Consider the following 17042-nt stretch of genomic DNA (forward strand, 5'->3'; position numbering starts at 1 on the left):
CCAGCAGGGACCCTGACATGGGGCTTGATCTTCCATCCTCGGAACCAGGGATCACGACCTGAGCGGAAGGCAGATGCTTTAACTGATTGAACCACCCAGGCTCCCTGAGGAGGGTCTATTTGATATAGGAAAGGTTTACAAGGTGATATTTGGGCAGAGGCCACAGTAAAGTAAGGAAAGGATCCCTATGGATATGGAGGGGTGTTTTGTACTGGTCTCAGCCTATCCATAAACAATGTTGTGCTTGGACTGGCCCTGGTTCTTGTGCTTCTTATTATGAGTGTAAGACACCTTTCAGCAATCTCCTTCAGGGAGCTTTGAAAAAATAAAAAGATTTATGACTTACAGAACCTGGGAATTACACAGCGAGGGCACTGGGAGAGAGAGCACAGTGGCCTGGGGTTCTGCTTTTATTGGGGTCAAGAGTGGGGGCCTAGGGTTTCACAGGCTCACTCTTATATGTATGTATGTGTGTATTTTAAGATTTTATTTGAGAGAAAGAGAGCATGAAGAAGGACAGAAACAGAGGGAGTGGGAGAAGCAGACTCCGGCTGAGCAGGGAGCCTGACATAGGGCTCTATCCTAGGACACTGAGATCATGACCTGAGCTAAAGGCAACCGCTTAACTGACTGAGCCACACAGGTACCCCTTTTATTTATCTGTTTGTTTGTTTATTTTAAAAGATTTTATTATTTACTTGAGAGAGAGACCACAGTCTTATTCTTTATTGGTGAATTTATTTTTATTTTTTTAAGATTTTATTTATTTATTTGATAGATTGAGCAAGCACAAGCAGGGGGAGTGGCAGGCTGAGAGAGAAGCAGACTCCCCGCTGAGCAAGGAGCCTGATGGGGGACTTGCCTTGTAGACCTTAGTGGACAAGAGCCAACTGAGCCACCACGGCATCCCTATTGGTGAATTTAAAACATAAGAGCAGGGGTGCCTGTCTGGCTCAGTCAGTAGAGCATGTGACTCTTAATCTCAGGCTTGTGAGTTCAAGCCCCATGTTGGGTATAAAGCCTACTTAAAATTAAAAAAAAAAAAAAAAAAAGAGTGGGAATAAGAGTGTGAGAAGAGGGGAAAAAAAAGTGACCCAAATGGTCAGTGGAAATCAGCCAAGATCTCTAAAACAAAAGAGCCTTAGTTGGAGGTGGATGTGGCCTTGCTCTTTATCTAGCCCATGTGGCTGCAGTGTGTTTATTGGAGATGGCTGTCCTTGAAGTGGATGTCTCCGTAATCAAAGCTTAGGTCAGGCTTTTCAGAAAAGAACAACCGCTGTCAAGATTTGCACTCTAATCTACCTTGTGATGCCTGATGTGGGAAACAAAGGCAGAAGAAAAATTATTTAATTTCCTTACTACCTACACCCCTTTGACAATTCCTTGAAACAGGCAGAGTGACATTCCTCTGAGGACTCAACTGCCTCAATGTTAACACTTTGCTAAAGGCAAAAGGCAATCCTAGCCCAATCCCCCTCCTGGCCAGGATCCTGTAAGTCTATTTTAGCATATAAGAATTCCATTGGAAATTTCCTTCATCTCTAAACCCCCCAAGATACGCGTTGGCACTCATCCCCCAAGCATATGGCCCACCGATATACATCTGAAAGGTCTCATGACTAAGGTTTTATTAGATGGTAATAAATGACCTTTTCCCAACAGTAGCTAGCCCTCTCAAGTTCGTGGAAACTTTGTTTCCAAAATTCCCTAGAGAATTAGACTTTCCCTAACCTCCTCCCAACTTGAAAGTATATAATGGGCCATTCCTCATGACCCTAGTGCACCTCTTTCTGCCCAGGGGTCCTGTCCCCATGCTTGAATAAAATCACCTTTTTGCACCAAGACATCTCAAGAATTCTTTCTTGGGGGAGCAAGCGGAGGAAAAAAAAAAGAATTCTTTCTTGGACCTGGGCTTCGAACCCTAATGTCCTTCCTACATCAGTGCTCAGGTATCAGAGCCAATGGTGAGGAGATTAACTGGCAGGGTAGCCAATAAACTAAAAGTCAGGGGTAGGGCCCCTTGTAACCCAGAAATCACACATCTCCATAGGATTATAGTAGCAAATGCTATAATAATTATATAGGCAATAGTCTGAAACTAGTCCATAGCCATTGTCCCAAACTTGAAAGGTCCAGCCATGAAAACAGGTCAGTGATCTCAGGGGCTTAGCAACCTGCTCAAGGATTTGGGTAATGTTGCAGAATATTTTAATGCCTCGGGTGATCTGGGATAAGTAGTTGTTTTTTTTAAATTTATTTATTTGACAGAGAAAGAGAGATCACAAGTAGGCAGAGAGGCAGGCAGATAGAGAGGGGGGAAGCAGGCTCCCCGCTGAGCAGAGAGCCTGATGCGGGGCTTGATCCCAGGATCCTGAGACCATGACCCGAGCCGAAGGCAGAGGCTTAACCCACTGAACCACCCAGGCGCCCCAGGATAAGTAGTTTTGAACCCTTCCTGAGTTGGTGGATTTCTCCATATCTCATCAAACTAGTCTCTTAATATTGAGAATAAGTCAATTCAGTTCAAGAATTCTTATTTTAGGGACGCCTGGGTGGCTCAGTTGGTTAAGCAGCTGCCTTAGGCTCAGGTCATGATCCCAGCGTCCTGGGATAGAGTCCCACATCGGGCTCCTTGCTCCATGGGGAGCCTGCTTCTCCCTCTGACTCTGCCTTCCACTCGGTCTGCCTGTGCTCGCTCTCGCTCGCTCTCTCTCTAACAAATAAATAAATAAAATCTTAAAAAAAAAAAAAAAAACAATTCTTATTTTAGGGGCGCCTGGGTGGCTCAGTGGGTTAAGCCTCTGCCTTCGGCTCAGGGTCCTGGGATCAAGTCCCGCATCGGGCTCTCTGCTCAGCGGGGAGCCTGCTTCCCTCTCTCTCTCTCTGCCTGCCTCTCTGCCTACTTGTGATCTCTCTGTGTCAAATAAATAAATAAAATCTTTAAAAAAAAAAAAAGAATTCTTATTTTAGGAAGTGGTAATGAAGGTTGGTTCTCCAAGTTAGGCCTAATGTGGTATAAGTATTTGCACTGGGTATTTAATGAGAGACATTTCCAGGGCAACAAAGAAAAATAAAACAATGTTAATGATTGGAGCAGATCATCATCACAGTTTCTAAGTTCTGAAGGTAGCCAGTTGAGATTTCTAAATGCTGGGCTTGAAGCATCTTCCCATGGAGCGGTGGCAGTCTGATAGGTTTTCCTGGTTTGCAGTTTGAATGTTGCTGGTGATCTTTCTGAGTGAACCACACAGCAGCGGGCCTAGACATTGCCCATACATGGCAGCTACAGTGATTTCCCTGAAGTTTATATCAAGTCATCCCACTTTAGCTTACATGGTTTTAGGAAGAAGGCAGTTTTAGTTCTCAGTCATTCCAAGTTACCAGGGTAGGAGAAGGATTGGAAACATTAGATTGGAGAGTTGTGGCCAGATACTGATAGAAATAAGAATCAGTGTCCAGTCCAGTCTACAAGTAGAAAACAAAACTTCAAAGACAGCAGGTCTAGAATCTGATATTTACAAGGGTATACTATAGCTTTCCATTGAAACATCTTTTTTTCTCTCTACAGTCACCTGTTTCTATCAGAAATAATCAAAGAGACTGATTTGACTGCATAATAAATCTAGTATCGCATTAAATTTGGCCTGATGACTTACATAAATGCAGAAAGAACAGTGATTGACCATATAGGTTCTTTTATGTTTGCTTTGCTGAAACTTTTCGTAAGGAATCTCAGACAACTTTTAGAAGTCTCTGGAGGCTAAGAAGCCAAGCCAGATTTCTCCAATACCTATAGATTTGGATGAGTTCCTCTCCTCTTGAGGTTCCCCAAAATATCCTGAGGTTCCTGGGACTGCCAAGAAATGACCTTCCTTATACACCTCGTAAGGCTGCTGAAACCCTGTAAGCAAGGTGCTAGGCTGACTTTTCCAAGGGGCTTTATTGGCATAAAGTCAACTGTAGTTCCTTAAATCTGGTATCATATTTGAGCCTATGTATATCTCTCTAAAATATGACGTTCCAACAAAGCCTTGGTAAGATAATCAATTTTTCTGAACTGTGTCCAGTTATAAGGAAGATAGATCCTTATTGAACTTATGCAAATAACTATATTGCCATGAAAATAAGAGAGACTTAGCAAATTCTGGAGAGATCAGGTAGGAAGAAAAAGTAACTGTTTCATCTTTGTTCAGGAAGATTTACTTTACCAAATTGTTGTCATGGCTAGTTTAAGAGAAAAAACTTATTCATATCTGGAAAACAAAAGATTAAAGAACCAGCAACATTTTGAACAAAAAAAATACAATCATTGTCATTTTTTCAGTCCTGTGTAATTAATTCTTGATCTTGATCTTTTATTAGGACTTTTATGAATCCAGCTTTTCATAAGAGTTTATAAATTCTTACCCAGTTCAGTGATAGGATCTGAAAGTTATCAGACACCTATACTAGTCAGAGTCCTTTCTATGAATCTCCCTGAAGAGGAATTACTTTTGCAAAATAATCAGAGTAAAATAGTAATGGCCGGTAAATGAAAAAAAGACTGAAAAATGCCCATAGTTAAAAGTCTGATGAGGGCGCCTGGGTGGCTCAGTGGGTTAAGCCTCTGTCTTCAGCTCAGGTCATGATCTCAGGGTCCTGGGATCAAGTCCCTCGTCGGGCTCTCTGCTCAGCAGGGAGCCTGCTTTCCCCCTTCTCTCTCTGCTGGCTTCTCTGCCTCCTTGTGATCTCTCTCCATCAAATAAATAAGTGAAATCTTTAAAAAACAAAACAAAACAAAAAGGCTGACGAGAGGTCCATTTAATGAAATTGACAAGGAAATTTGGTTGTTTCTGTGATACCCAACATTTTAAGATGGTAACTGGAATTATGACTGATAAAGTTACATATTGGACTTTTAGGAATTTCATATAATTTCTATAGCCCTTATATTACTAACATATACATACAAGGATATCCATAAAGGAAGTTTAGCATTATTTTTTACTTGGCAATGTTTCCCCTGTTTTAACACATCAAATAAGCCCAATTCGCTGAATGTCTTTTTTTTTTACAGAGAGAGAAAAAAAATCTGAGATGTTCCAGGTGCCCTTTAGAAAATCCCAAAGGTACTTCCAAATTTAAAAATTTTAATTTAGAATTTTATTTGGGGAAGTTTGATTTTTGTCCTTTATTTTCCTCTTTCCCATTATGAAATAATCAGGGTGTTTTGGATTTTTTTTAATGTTAGGAAAAATTTACTTTCTTTTTCCTTAACAAACATGTATCTTCATACCTCAAGCCTTCTCTTAGCCAAAAACATATCCTACTTTCTTTGCATACAGAGTCTTTTCCTTTATTAGTTCTAGTAAGTTTAATTACATATCTAAATTAGAATCATATTCTTAGATAAGGTTTCTTAGAAACCTTAATATCTAGTGAAAACTAAAAGACAAGCAGTTGTGAACTATTACAGCAGCGTTCTTTTTTTTTCTTAAAGATTTTATTTATTTATTTGACAGACAGAGATCACAAGTAGGTAGAGCAGCAGGCAGAAAGAGGGGGTAAGCAGGCTCCCCGCTAAGCAGAGAGCCTGATGAGGGGCTCCATTCCAGGACCCTGGGATCAAAACCTGAGCCGAAGGCAGAGGCCTTAACCCACTGAGCCACTGAGGTGCCCCAGCAACGTTCTTTAGATGGGTAGATTTATGAATGAATTTAATAGTTTCTAGTCACATACATTTCCCCATAGCACAATTTTTCAATGTGGCACAAGAAGTTTTTACTAATGGACCCAATATCTTGAGTGCCCTGTAATGAGAGGTCAAAAGTAGATAAACTTAGACTTGTTTAACAATTAGTGTTTTAGCATTTCATCTTATTTGGAAATAATCTAGACATTCAGTGAATTCCCACCATTTAACATAACTTAGCAGAATTCTTTTTTTTTTTAAGTTAGCAAAATTCTAATGGTGATATTTACCAAATATTTGTGAAACTTTTTATTTTTAAGATTTTACTTTTTTTAAGTAACCTCTAGACCGAATGTGGGGTTCAAACCCACAATCCCAAGATCAGGAGTCCCATGTTCCACCAACTGAGCCAGCCAGGTGCCCCGTGAAACTCTTTTTAAGTAGACATGCTATAAGACATAATTATTGCCAAAAACTTCACCTAAAATCTCTTCTCCCACTTACCTCTAACAAAAGCACTTGCTCCCAACAACTATTTTTAGATTACCCAAAAAAACTTCATAAAGTCATAAAGACATTAGATAAAGTCAGTCATCCTCCTAAGCTACTTTGCTTCCTGACAAATGTGTATTAGAGATAACATGATTTGACTAATAAATGCAGGTAGAATACAAGTTCTATGTCTGTATTATATTTAATGTTGATAACTCTAAAGACATACCAATTTTAATTAATCCAAACTTAAAATAGCTTTTATTTACCAAAATTATCCCAGATCACATGAACTTAAAAAAACATTTGGGTGGTTTCTTTATTTCTGAGTTTTAGGAATACTTACTTCAAAAGTGCTCATTTTTAAGCCAATTAAATAGAGGTCTTTTACCTACTAATTTTGTCAATATCATCTTGGTAGAGTGACAGGAAAAAAAAAGACCACATGTACATATCATATATCCATAGACACTTATAAACATGCAGAGATATACAAACAAAGACCCTATAGCTTCTGTTCCAAAATTTTAGCCATGAATCAAGTACATTAATATAAAACTGATTTATAAATAACAATTGAATCCAAATTGGCAAATGGAATGTGTTATGGGTTGCCTGCTCCAGTGGCTAAAGGTTTTTACTAACGTTTGTGAAGATTTTTTAAGATTTTAAGATTTGTCCTTGATGAGTAGACTTAAATGACTTCCTTGGGTGTTTACATTTCAAAGACATGGTAAGATTTTACGTCTTCAAGGGACAGAGAAAGAAATGTAAGTTTTCTCCTTGGAGTTTTAGTGCCTTTTGGATGGTTTGATGGTCCGCATAAAATACAGTAGCATTGACCTATAACTAGGGGAGCACCCTGTAAAAATAATTGTCTGGACTCAAGGTCAAATGGAACCTCTTCGGGAATGGAGATGAAGAGGAAGTCATGTGGGTCATTATGGTCATGAAAATTATAAACTCATTGGATCATGCTGATTTTGTGCAGCAGGAGATGGGCCTCATCTTAGTGTTTTCCAGTCACTGTGAGGCTTAGCAGTGACCACTGCGATGGAAGGATGGGCATGGAGCCAAGCAGGAAGTATCCAAGTGAGGACAGGAAGGGTCCTGGTATGAATATCGGGGGCTCTAGGGACCTTTGCCTTTCCATTTCCCTCTTCCTCCTCACTGGAGGTCTTAATAACCCTGTCAGCTTTCCCCTCTAGAAGCATGCTTTTAGTTCTGCCCATTCAGGGGAAAGTTGAGGGGTTCAGGATCTGTGGGATCTTGGTGGAAACAAACACATAGCCTGGATGGATCTTTAAGGAAGCTATGGGTTTTATGGTCTTTAGAGATACTGGTGGGTTGATGCATTTTGGCAGCTGTGAGTCATAATTCAGAGCCCATTCCAAACAAACAAGAAAACTCTCAATAGCCTGTTAGCTCCCCTCTCTCCTTTGGCTGTATAAAACTTCTAAGGAAGGCTTGCATAAATTTTAGTTTTTGATCTCAGTTTCTACTTTTTGTCTTTATCCTGTTACCTTCATCTTATATATTATTACCAAAAATTTTAGATGACATCACTGTACACCCTCTTGCTAGGTGGCTGTTTTCCTTTCCAGCGTGTCCCAAGAGACCTTTCTGGATTGGGGTCTCCCTCCACTAGCATGATATACAACAGTGTCTTTAGGAAAAGGCCCTAAACCCTCTGAGCATAATACCAGAGTCTTGGCGTGTTGGTATGCATGGCTTCAACTAACACCCAGGAAGTGCCATGGGGTTTTGCATTTATCAAGAAGTTGGTGTACCTCCTCAGGGTTCTTGGGAGGCACTGGCACCAGATATTCAGGACATGTATATTTGTCCATTAATTTTTTTTTTAGTAACATCACACCAGGGATTGGTAGTATCCCATCAGGTCATGGGGAGAGGAACAACAGCAGTGGCTATCAGAAGTGGTATCACAGAGACTCCAGGTGCCTGTTGTATGGTCCCTCTGGAGGTGCCATTGATTTCTGGTAGCAAAGCTATTTCACTCTTCGGGATTAGGACATGTAGTCCAGGCACGACCCACTGATTCAGTGGTGGCAGGTGGAGGTCTCCTATCCTCTTTTCCTTGTGTCTTTCACCCAGAGCCTCTCCTTGGACAGTGACAACACCCTTGTGATCCAGTCTACCATCCTCAGCTCTCCTAGGCCACGAGGGGTGGATGATCCTTTCACACTTTAATGGTCAATTAAGGCCTTTATAATTAGTAGTCTGATCATCTCATTAGGCCATATGGGCTTGATCATGGTGCTCTGGGGAGATCACCAGATTATTATGGTAGCTGTGGCCTGTTGGACATCACAGGCCACACAGCACAGAACGATATTGAAAAGCACAGAGCAATATGCGAGACCCCACAAGTGGTCACTCTTTCTCAGACAGGGTTACCCATCTGAGGGAAGTGGTTAGTCAGCAAGTTACAGGTGAATAAGGGCATTCCCTTCAGGAAAGTGCACAGACATCATGCTCTGCTACCAGCCACGCCAACTGTTTTGTGCCAGCCTCAGCCTATCAATAACAATGTCAAGGTCAGACTGGCTTTGGTGGTTCTTCTTTTTGGATGCCCTTCAGTGGTAACAATTGGGAAACTTTGAAGGAAAGGTTTATTACCTACAGAACCTGGACATTATACAGCAGGACTGGGGCCACCTAGAGAGGGTACCAGTAGAGAAAGCATTGGGGCCTGGGGTTCTGCTTTTACTAAAATCCATGGTGTGGGGCCTGGTGTTTTGAGGGCTCAGTCTTTATCAGTGAGAATTTAGGGGCACCTGAGTAGACCAGTTAGTTGAACCTCTGACACATGATTTCAGCTCTGCTTATGATCTCGCGGTGCTGAGATGGGGCCCTGTGTCAGGCTCATGCTTGGTACGGAGTCTGCTTGTCCGTCTCCTTCTGTTCCTTCTCTCTCTCTCTCTGTCTCTCCTCTCTCTGACTTTGTCTTAAATAAATAAAATATTAAAAAAAAAAAAAGAGCGAGGTTTTAAAGTGAAGGAAGAGGGGCACCTGAGTGGCTCAGTTGGTTAAGTGCCTGCCTTTGGTTCAGGTCATATCCTGGAGTCCTGGGATAGAGCCCTGTGATTTCAAATTCCCTGCTCTTTGGGGAGCCTGCTTTACTCTTTCCGTCTGCTGCTTCCTCTGCTTGTGCTCTTGCTCTTGCTCTCTCAAATAAATAAATAAAATCTTAAATAAGTAAACTGAGGGAAAAGAACAGACAAGTGACCCAAATGATCAGTAATCAAAATCACCAAAGATCCCCAAAACAAAGGAGCCTCAGTAGAGGGGAAAGGGTGTGGATCTTGGATTATTAGAGACAGCTATGGATTGGATGCCTTGGTATTCAAAGCTTAAGTCAGGCACCGACCTTACAAAAAAGAAAAGAAATGAAAAGTCAGTTTACATGCATGGAGGGATGTGTTCCAAGCAGAGGGAACCATAAGCCCAAAGACTCCAAAGCAGGAATGTACTCAGCATTGCTCAGCTCTTGCCCTTCTTGGTTCCTGGAGAATTCTCTGCATGGAGAGGCATGGATTTCCCTCTCCAGCCTATGGGCTCTGGACTTACTTCTGACTGTTGAGAAATTCCCATCCTACCTCGTGCTTTTGGCCCAGGGCTGACTTGTGTAATACACAATGAAGGAGCAAGTAGTATCTGAGGACAGAAGGGGTAGGTCTGAGGAGCATCTTCCAGGGACTCCCATTAGAGCTGGAGACATGTTTGGAATGTTACATTAGAGAAAACAGAAGCTGGGAGATGAGTTAAATCTACCTGGTCCCAGAAAGTCAGCAGTAGGGCTAAGGTAAGGACCAGGATGCCTAACTCCCACCGTGTCCACTCCATCTCAGGGTCACCAAAGCCCTTCCCATCTGAGTCCCCCTCTCCTATAATTGTCCATAGCTGGTTTTAGTCCGCACTGGGCTATATTTTTCTCTAGGACAGGGATTATTTTTGCTTCTTTCCCTAGGGCCTCGCATGGTGTCTGGCATTGGCTTGGCACTCAGTAAATGTTGACCAACAGTGGAATAAATGAAGGAATACGAAGCAAATGTCCTAGTTTTAATATCCTTGAAATGAAAGCAAGTTAAACACTCAGCAACATTAAATGATGGATAATGAATGTAAAACAAATGTCACCATCATTGACTAAGTTGCCCAAGCCAAAAATAGGGAATCACACAAAATTTCCACTTCTCCCATTTTTTCCCCTCCCTGCAGCTAACCAGTCACCATGGCTTGTTGAACCAGGCTGAAGACCTTGTTAAGAAACTCTGGGTTAGGGCACCTGGGTGGCTCAGTGGGTTAAGCCGCTGCCTTCGGCTCAGGTCATGATCTCAGGGTCCTGGGATCGAGTCCCGCATCAGGCTCTCTGCTCAGCAGGGAGCCTGCTTCCTCCTCTCTCTCTCTGCCTGCCTCTCTGCCTACTTGTAATCTCTGTCTGTCAAATAAATAAATAAATCTTTAAAAAAAAAAAAGAAAGAAACTCTGGGTTACAGGGAAATTTCCATTAGGCCAGAGCTAATGGAAAGGAAGCATGGGAGGCAAAGGGTATTGGAGGTAGGGAGTCTTTAAGGAGAAGCAGCAGGAGGAGAGACTAATAGGTCACAGGAAGAACAGATAAGGGATCCAGGAGAAGGGAGACATCAGACTGAGTCCTGGGGACATAGAAACCACCCAATTATGTGCCCTCAAGAAATCCTAGTGGGCTAAGGAAACAAATAGAGACAAATGAGGCTGTAGTAGAGTAGGCCTCCTTCCTGATACCCCTGCTTTACTTGGCTTACAGGATATCACCCAGCTTGCCTGCTTTTCTACTTATATTTTTGGCCTTCCCCGTTTGTTCCTTCTCATTTGCTGCTTCTCCTAGTTTCCTTAAATGCTCAGTGTTGAAGAAACTATTTTCCATCTACACTCACTCCTTTGATGATCTCATCTAGTTTCATGGCTTTAAATGCCATCCATGTGCTGATAACTCCCAAATTGATATCTCTAGTCTAGATCTCTCCCCTGACCTCAGACCCCCTGCCCCTTCCTCCTCCTGCCCTCTCACCATCTGTACTCCAATGAACATTTTAAACTCCACACATCCAAAAATGAGCTCCAGATAGTTCCCTCCACAAAACAACATCTCCCTTGTCTTTCCCATCTCAAGAAATGGCAACACTGGTCTTCCAGTTGTTCAGTCCAAAAGTTGGCTCCTTTCTTCCTCTGATACTCTGCATCCAATCTGTCAGCAAGCTCTCTTGTCCCTACCCTTTAAATATATTCAGAATTCAACCACTTCTTTTTTAAAAAAAAAAGATTTTATTTATTTATTTGACAGAGAGAGAGATCACAAGTAGGCAGAGAGGCAGGCAGAGAGAGATGGGCAGGCTCCCCGCTGAGCAAGAGCCCCATGCGGGGCTCAATCCCAGAACCCTGAGATCATGACCTGAGCTGAAGGCAAAGGCTTAACCCACTGAGCCACCCTGGCACCCCCAGAATTCAACCACTTCTTATCCCCCATCTCTGGATTATTGTAACAGGCTCCCAGTTGGTCTCCCTGCTTCTGCCACTCCCCCTCCTGAATTTGTTCTTTGTCCAACAGTCAGAGTAACTATGTTAAAATGTAAATCAGATTGTGTGGATCCTCTCCTCAAAACTCTTTACAGGATTCTCAACATGAAGTAAGAGCTAAAGTCATTATTATGACTTGCAAGGCTGTACTGTCTGGCTCCGGCTACCTCTCTGTCCTCACCTCCTGCTCTCACTACAGTACACTAAGCTCCAGCCATTCTAGACCCTTTGCATTTGCTCCCTCTCTGAAATGCTCTTCCCTAAATATCAGAATAGTGCCCCACCACCCAATCTTTTGCTTCAGACCTTTACTCAAATCACATTCCTAGAAAGGTTTTCCTTGCCCCTCCTAGGTAAAATAAAACCTCTTCCCTCCCCGCTTCTCAGATTTATTTTTTCTCCTTGGTATCTACTGCAGTCTTAAAACTATACATTTTGTTTATCTATCTTCTTTATTGTTTATCTCTCCCATTAGAGTGGAAGCTGCTGTTGTGCCCAAATTCTGAGACCCCCAAAGACGACCACCAGAGTCCAGAGTCAAAGCCAAACAGCAAGGGTCGTTTATTACGAGTTCGAACCCGGACCTCCGCGCACTCGTTGCCGGTGATGCTAAGAGGTCCTGATCTCAGGATCCCAGGATGCTGGGATCATGACCTGAGCTGAGGGCAGCGGCTTAACTGACTGAGCCACCCAGGCATCCCGGCAAACTTTACTCTTTAATGAAAAACTTTATGGGCAGGGCACATGGGTGGCTCAGTCATTAAGCGTCTGCCTTCGGCTCAGGTCATGGTCCCGAGACCCTGGGTTTGGGCCCAGCATTGGGTTTCCTGCTTGGCAGGAGGCCTGCTTCTCCCTGTCCCACCCCCTCACCCCCACCCCCGCTTGTGTTCCCTCTCTGGCTGTCTCTCTCTCTGTCAAATTTAAAAAAAAAAGAAAGAAAGAAGGAAAAGGAATGAAAAAAATTTTTTTAAAAACAAAACAAAACACAACTTTATGGGCGCCTGGATGGCTCAGTCGGTTAAGTGTCTGCCTTGGGCTTAGGTCATGATGGGATGGAGGACCACATCTGGCTCCCTGCTCAGCTGGGAGTCTGCTTCTCTCCTTCCTTCCCGCTTGTGCTCTCTCTCTCTCTCAAATAAAAATAAAATATTTTTAAAGAGAAGAAAACCTTTATAACAACTAGAGCTGGTTGGAAAAGTAATGTTAATATACACAGTACTTTACCACTTAAACATGTAATTTCATCAAATCCTCACATCTGTCCAGGATAGGAGGAAGACTGCAGTTTATGAGACTGGTTGAAGAGTAAACTGAGTCTAGGCTGGGAGAAAAAGGGACTTGTTAAAGTTCACACGTTGGGTGTGGCCAGGAGTGGAATTGTGGATGACTGCTAGTCCTTGACGAGGCTGGTGAGTGATGGAGCTTAATGGGGGTTGGAATTGATGGATTGCCGGTTTACAAGAAGGCAAGAGCTCTGAAGGGGAGGCTGAGTCAGAGGTTACTGTAACAGAAGAATCAGCATAGGACTGGGAGAGATGACGAAATTAACCACTAAGGTATTAGGGCAGCTGACTTCCCCCAAAGCAGTGCCCTGAGGCTGACTAGTCAGTCACTCAGACGAACGCAAACTGGACAAGCAATCTTAAGAAACCAGTGAGTCCGTGGTGGGTCTGCAGAGTCTGGCTTCTCCACTGGACTGTGAGGTCTATGGGGGCAGGGACCGTGTTCTAGATTTAGCCCCAGCTTCTAGCAGAGCCTGGAATATAGCAGGGACTCAATGATTTCTATAGAAGTCATACATAATTCAGTGTATGCGCCCAAACAAACAGAAGGTGAGAAGGAACAGACGGAAGGGGCGTAATAACACCCAGCGATCTTGGGGTAGAAGTAGACGGATTTTCCTGGGACGCGGCAGGACAAACAGTCCTAGTACTAAAGCCGGTTGCTGCCAGCTATTTTTCCGCAGGGGTTGGCAAGCCGATCCTGGCTAGGAACGAAGGGGCGGTGTTAAATAGGGCTTTTGGGGAGGCCTGGAGAGGCCGAAGGGCGGAGGCTCAAGGAGGGGCCAATAGAGTAGGCAAATTTCCAACCTCAACGTTGTGATTGAAATGTATAACGTCACATCCGGTGTGGTGGGCGGGAGCGGGAAACAAAAGAAAGCCAAGGCGCACGCGCCGGTGCTGCTCGGGTTCTGGCGGGTTCTTCCGCTCAGGCCGAGAGAAGTGCTTCCGGGTCGCCGCCGGCTACCGCCTCCCGGCGCGGTAAGTACAGAAGGCAGGCTGCGGCCGCTGTCTCCCTGCCGCTTCTCTTCGCCCTCCCCCAGAGAAAATCCGTGGCCCTGCCGCGGCTCCTCAGGTCCTTCAGTTCAGACTCCTTTTAACAGTAAAGAGCTCCCGCTCATTGGCGCTTCCTCGAGGCCAAGCCCCACCCCGTCGCCCAAGATCCGTCACTCATTGGTGTCACTTTCTGTCACCCAGCATTTCTTCCAGTTAATTGGCCCTACTCAGGCCCCGTTCCTTTCGCTATTGGTAACCCTATAAGGGCAAATGCCTTTTCGAATCCCGCCCCTGCATTCTTCGTGTTGATCCACCCCGTATGCATTATCATAATAAGCGAAGAATGGGCGGTGGCTTGGTGGCAAGGGGTGGCTTTTCCGAGCCTCGGTCTAAGTGGCCTCTCCTGCGTAGGGGACGTGAGCTTGGGTGCTGTTGTGCTAACGTCATGGGACGGGAAGCCGAGATTCACGGAAGGGCAGCGGCTGGCCCAGTATCGGTCAAATGAGTTTAGGGTAAAAGCAGAACTAGACGTAGGTGCTTTTCTCCTGCTCATCTCCTCTAGTGCCTGGCCTCGATTTCTTCCCCGTGGGAATTCAGTGCCCCAACTCATGATCTGGAGCCCGTCGTTGCCTGTCGCAGGGCCTCAATTTTTCTGTCAGGTGAAAGACTTTAATTCAGATTCTCTGGGACCTTTTGGTCAGCCCCCTCAGCTGCTTAATCCTTGCCGAATTTACTTATTCTCTCACATGATAGTTCATTCAGCCTTCCATTTACTTATCCATTTACTCATGCCTTTCTGAACCATACTGCACGTGGAACCCCTCACCACCACCCCAGTTTAGCTCTCGTTCAGGAGAGAGGTGATTAGAGTCCTAAACTTCTGACACGGGATAAGTATGTTAGGGATCATCATAGAGGGGCAAGAAGTAGGTTTTACTGTTTGGAGGAGGTAAAGATAGTGTCAGTGGAGCCTTGTTCTAATTTTGTAGTGTTGGTCTGCATTCATAGATCTCTTCCCCGCCGTGACCAGTTTAAACACTTTACTTCTCTATAAAGGGAATTAATTATCAGAATAACCATGAGAGTGTAGTATAATTATTCCCCATTTTACAGATGAGGAAACTGAGGCTCAGAGAGGTTAAGTGACTTGGCCAAGGTCAAAACAGCTAGTAAGTGGTGGAACAGGATCAAACCCAGGTCTATCTAATTCCCACCAAGAAAAGCTATTTCCCTGCTACCTTCTTCTCCACCTCACCCCCAGATTAAACTGTAACCAAATAAAACCCCAACCAAAGACACCTGGTAGCTGGATTTCACCTGGCCCTTTACCTCAGTCTAGGAGCCATGTCCACCTTGTTTCCCTCACTTTTCCCCCGTGTGACGGAGACATTGTGGTTTAACCTGGATCGACCCTGTGTGGAGGAGACAGAGCTACAGCAGCAAGAACAACAGCATCAGGCCTGGGTGAGTAAGGACCTAACACAGTGGTGGAGCCTTAGTCAGGGAATAGCTTTTTGCCCTGAGTTGGGAATACTCAAGCTGGGAGGAAGGAGGGCTAGCTTGACATCTTTGTAGGACTCCGATTTACTGTGGGCCCATTAGACTTCTGGGCCAGACTGGAGCCCAGGCTCTTTTCCCTAAAGCATAGGACATAATTTTGACTTTATTGAGGACCTCGTAGATGGGATATTCTAAAATGATAGTTTCTCACTTCATTCTTAACATAATCTTATGAGGAAACCACAGCCCAGAGAATGTATGTAGTTGGATCAAGTTTATAAGTAAGTGGCAGATGATAAGAGACAGAGGGATTGATTTCTTTCTGGAAACTGGAAGGAAGCTTCTTCACACTTGAGGGGTCATCTTAGGGGTACAGTGGGCTAGTACCATGTTCCTGACCTCTCCTGCTCAGGCCCTGACCCTGCTCTTCTCCCATTTTGGCCACAGCTCCAGAGCATCGCAGAGAAAGACAACAACTTGGTACCTATTGGCAAGCCAGCCTCAGAGGTGAGTGGTTCCAGCAGGTAGGGCTTGTGTGGGGCCCAGGTGGGCTAAGGCTCTGCTCTACTTCTGAAGGTCCTGCCTCTGACCCATGAGCAGTTATGGTCCTCAGCTCTGGGTGGAGGCTCTAAAAGGGAGGTAGAATAGGTAGCCATTGGACCCAGCACTAAGGTCCTGCAGAACATGCATCTTCTTGCTAAACTCAAAGGGGTGGGGCATGGTTGGGGAATGGAGGGTCATTCGTTGTTCCCAGAGACTGGCTTCAAGTGGAGCAGTACTTGAACTGGTCCAGGAAGCCCTATAGAGCCTATAGGCTCTCCCCTGCCTCACCAGCACTATGATGACGAGGAAGAGGAGGATGAAGATGATGACGAAGATAGTGAAGAGGACTCAGAGGATGATGAGGACATGCAGGACATGGATGAGATGAATGACTACAATGAGTCACCTGATGATGGAGAGGTCAATGAGGTAGGCAGGGGTGTGGGGAAGGGCCCCTGCCCCTGACTTAACTGGTGCCCAAGGGGTACAGAGATTGTGGTTCCAGACGGGCTGGTTCTGGTACTGGGGCAGGCCGGGTGGCTGAGGCCCCTTCCCACCCACACCAGCCTTCTCTCCAGGTGGACATGGAAGGCAACGAACAGGATCAGGACCAGTGGATGATCTAGGTAGACAAGGCAAAGTGGCCTCAGGGAAATTCCAGGCCAGCCCAACTTACCCTGCATTCCCTGCAGAACCAGCTGATTTCCCCAGTGCTGAAAGCTTACCCTTGGGTATCTCTTCAGCTGCTGCCAGGAACTGGTCTCTGTGGCCCCTCCCAGGCCATCAGTTTGCCCTGGATTCCCCAGGGCCTGAGCCCAACCCACCTTTCTGCCTAGTACTTCACCCTTTGGTTGCCAGGTATAGTCTCTTTCTAACCCCCTTTAATAAAGACACAGGACTGATTCCCCCTGACCCCCGTGTCTATTCCCTATTTGTTGGTGGGGCCCGGAGGAATCCAGCACTTTCTCTTGAACTTCAGG

The 17042-nt window shown here is 44.6% G+C and overlaps 1 protein-coding gene across 2 annotated transcripts; it reads left to right on the plus strand.

The window, feature by feature from the left end:
* The first annotated feature begins 13873 nt into the window (after positions 1-13873).
* ANAPC15 (anaphase promoting complex subunit 15) lies at positions 13874-16974 on the plus strand. 2 transcript variants are annotated; one of them, XM_059133784.1, is made up of 6 exons: positions 13874-14004; positions 14582-14678; positions 15359-15483; positions 15967-16026; positions 16354-16491; positions 16629-16974. In XM_059133784.1, the coding sequence occupies exons 3-6, from the start codon at positions 15364-15366 to the stop codon at positions 16686-16688; spliced, it is 378 nt and encodes a 125-aa protein (XP_058989767.1). In that variant the 5' UTR covers positions 13874-14004; positions 14582-14678; positions 15359-15363; the 3' UTR covers positions 16689-16974. The 2 variants fall into 2 exon arrangements, with proteins under 2 accessions (XP_058989767.1, XP_058989775.1); XM_059133792.1 differs by having other exon boundaries at positions 13877-14004; positions 16641-16974.
* Positions 16975-17042: the final 68 nt, after the last annotated feature.

The sequence above is a fragment of the Mustela lutreola genome, chromosome 1 (genome assembly GCF_030435805.1).
Source record: "Mustela lutreola isolate mMusLut2 chromosome 1, mMusLut2.pri, whole genome shotgun sequence".
Taxonomy (NCBI): domain Eukaryota; kingdom Metazoa; phylum Chordata; class Mammalia; order Carnivora; family Mustelidae; genus Mustela; species Mustela lutreola.

What these genes read in the sequence shown, in the direction of transcription:
- ANAPC15 (XM_059133784.1), top strand. Translation starts at nt 15,364, where the DNA reads ATGTCCACCTTGTTTCCCTCACTTTTCCCCCGTGTGACGGAGACATTG. An exon ending in TTGGCAAGCCAGCCTCAGAG is followed by an intron (nt 16,027 to 16,353) that starts GTGAGTGGTTCC and finishes CTGCCTCACCAG; the next exon opens with CACTATGATGACGAGGAAGA. An exon ending in ATGATGGAGAGGTCAATGAG is followed by an intron (nt 16,492 to 16,628) that starts GTAGGCAGGGGT and finishes CACCCACACCAG; the next exon opens with CCTTCTCTCCAGGTGGACAT.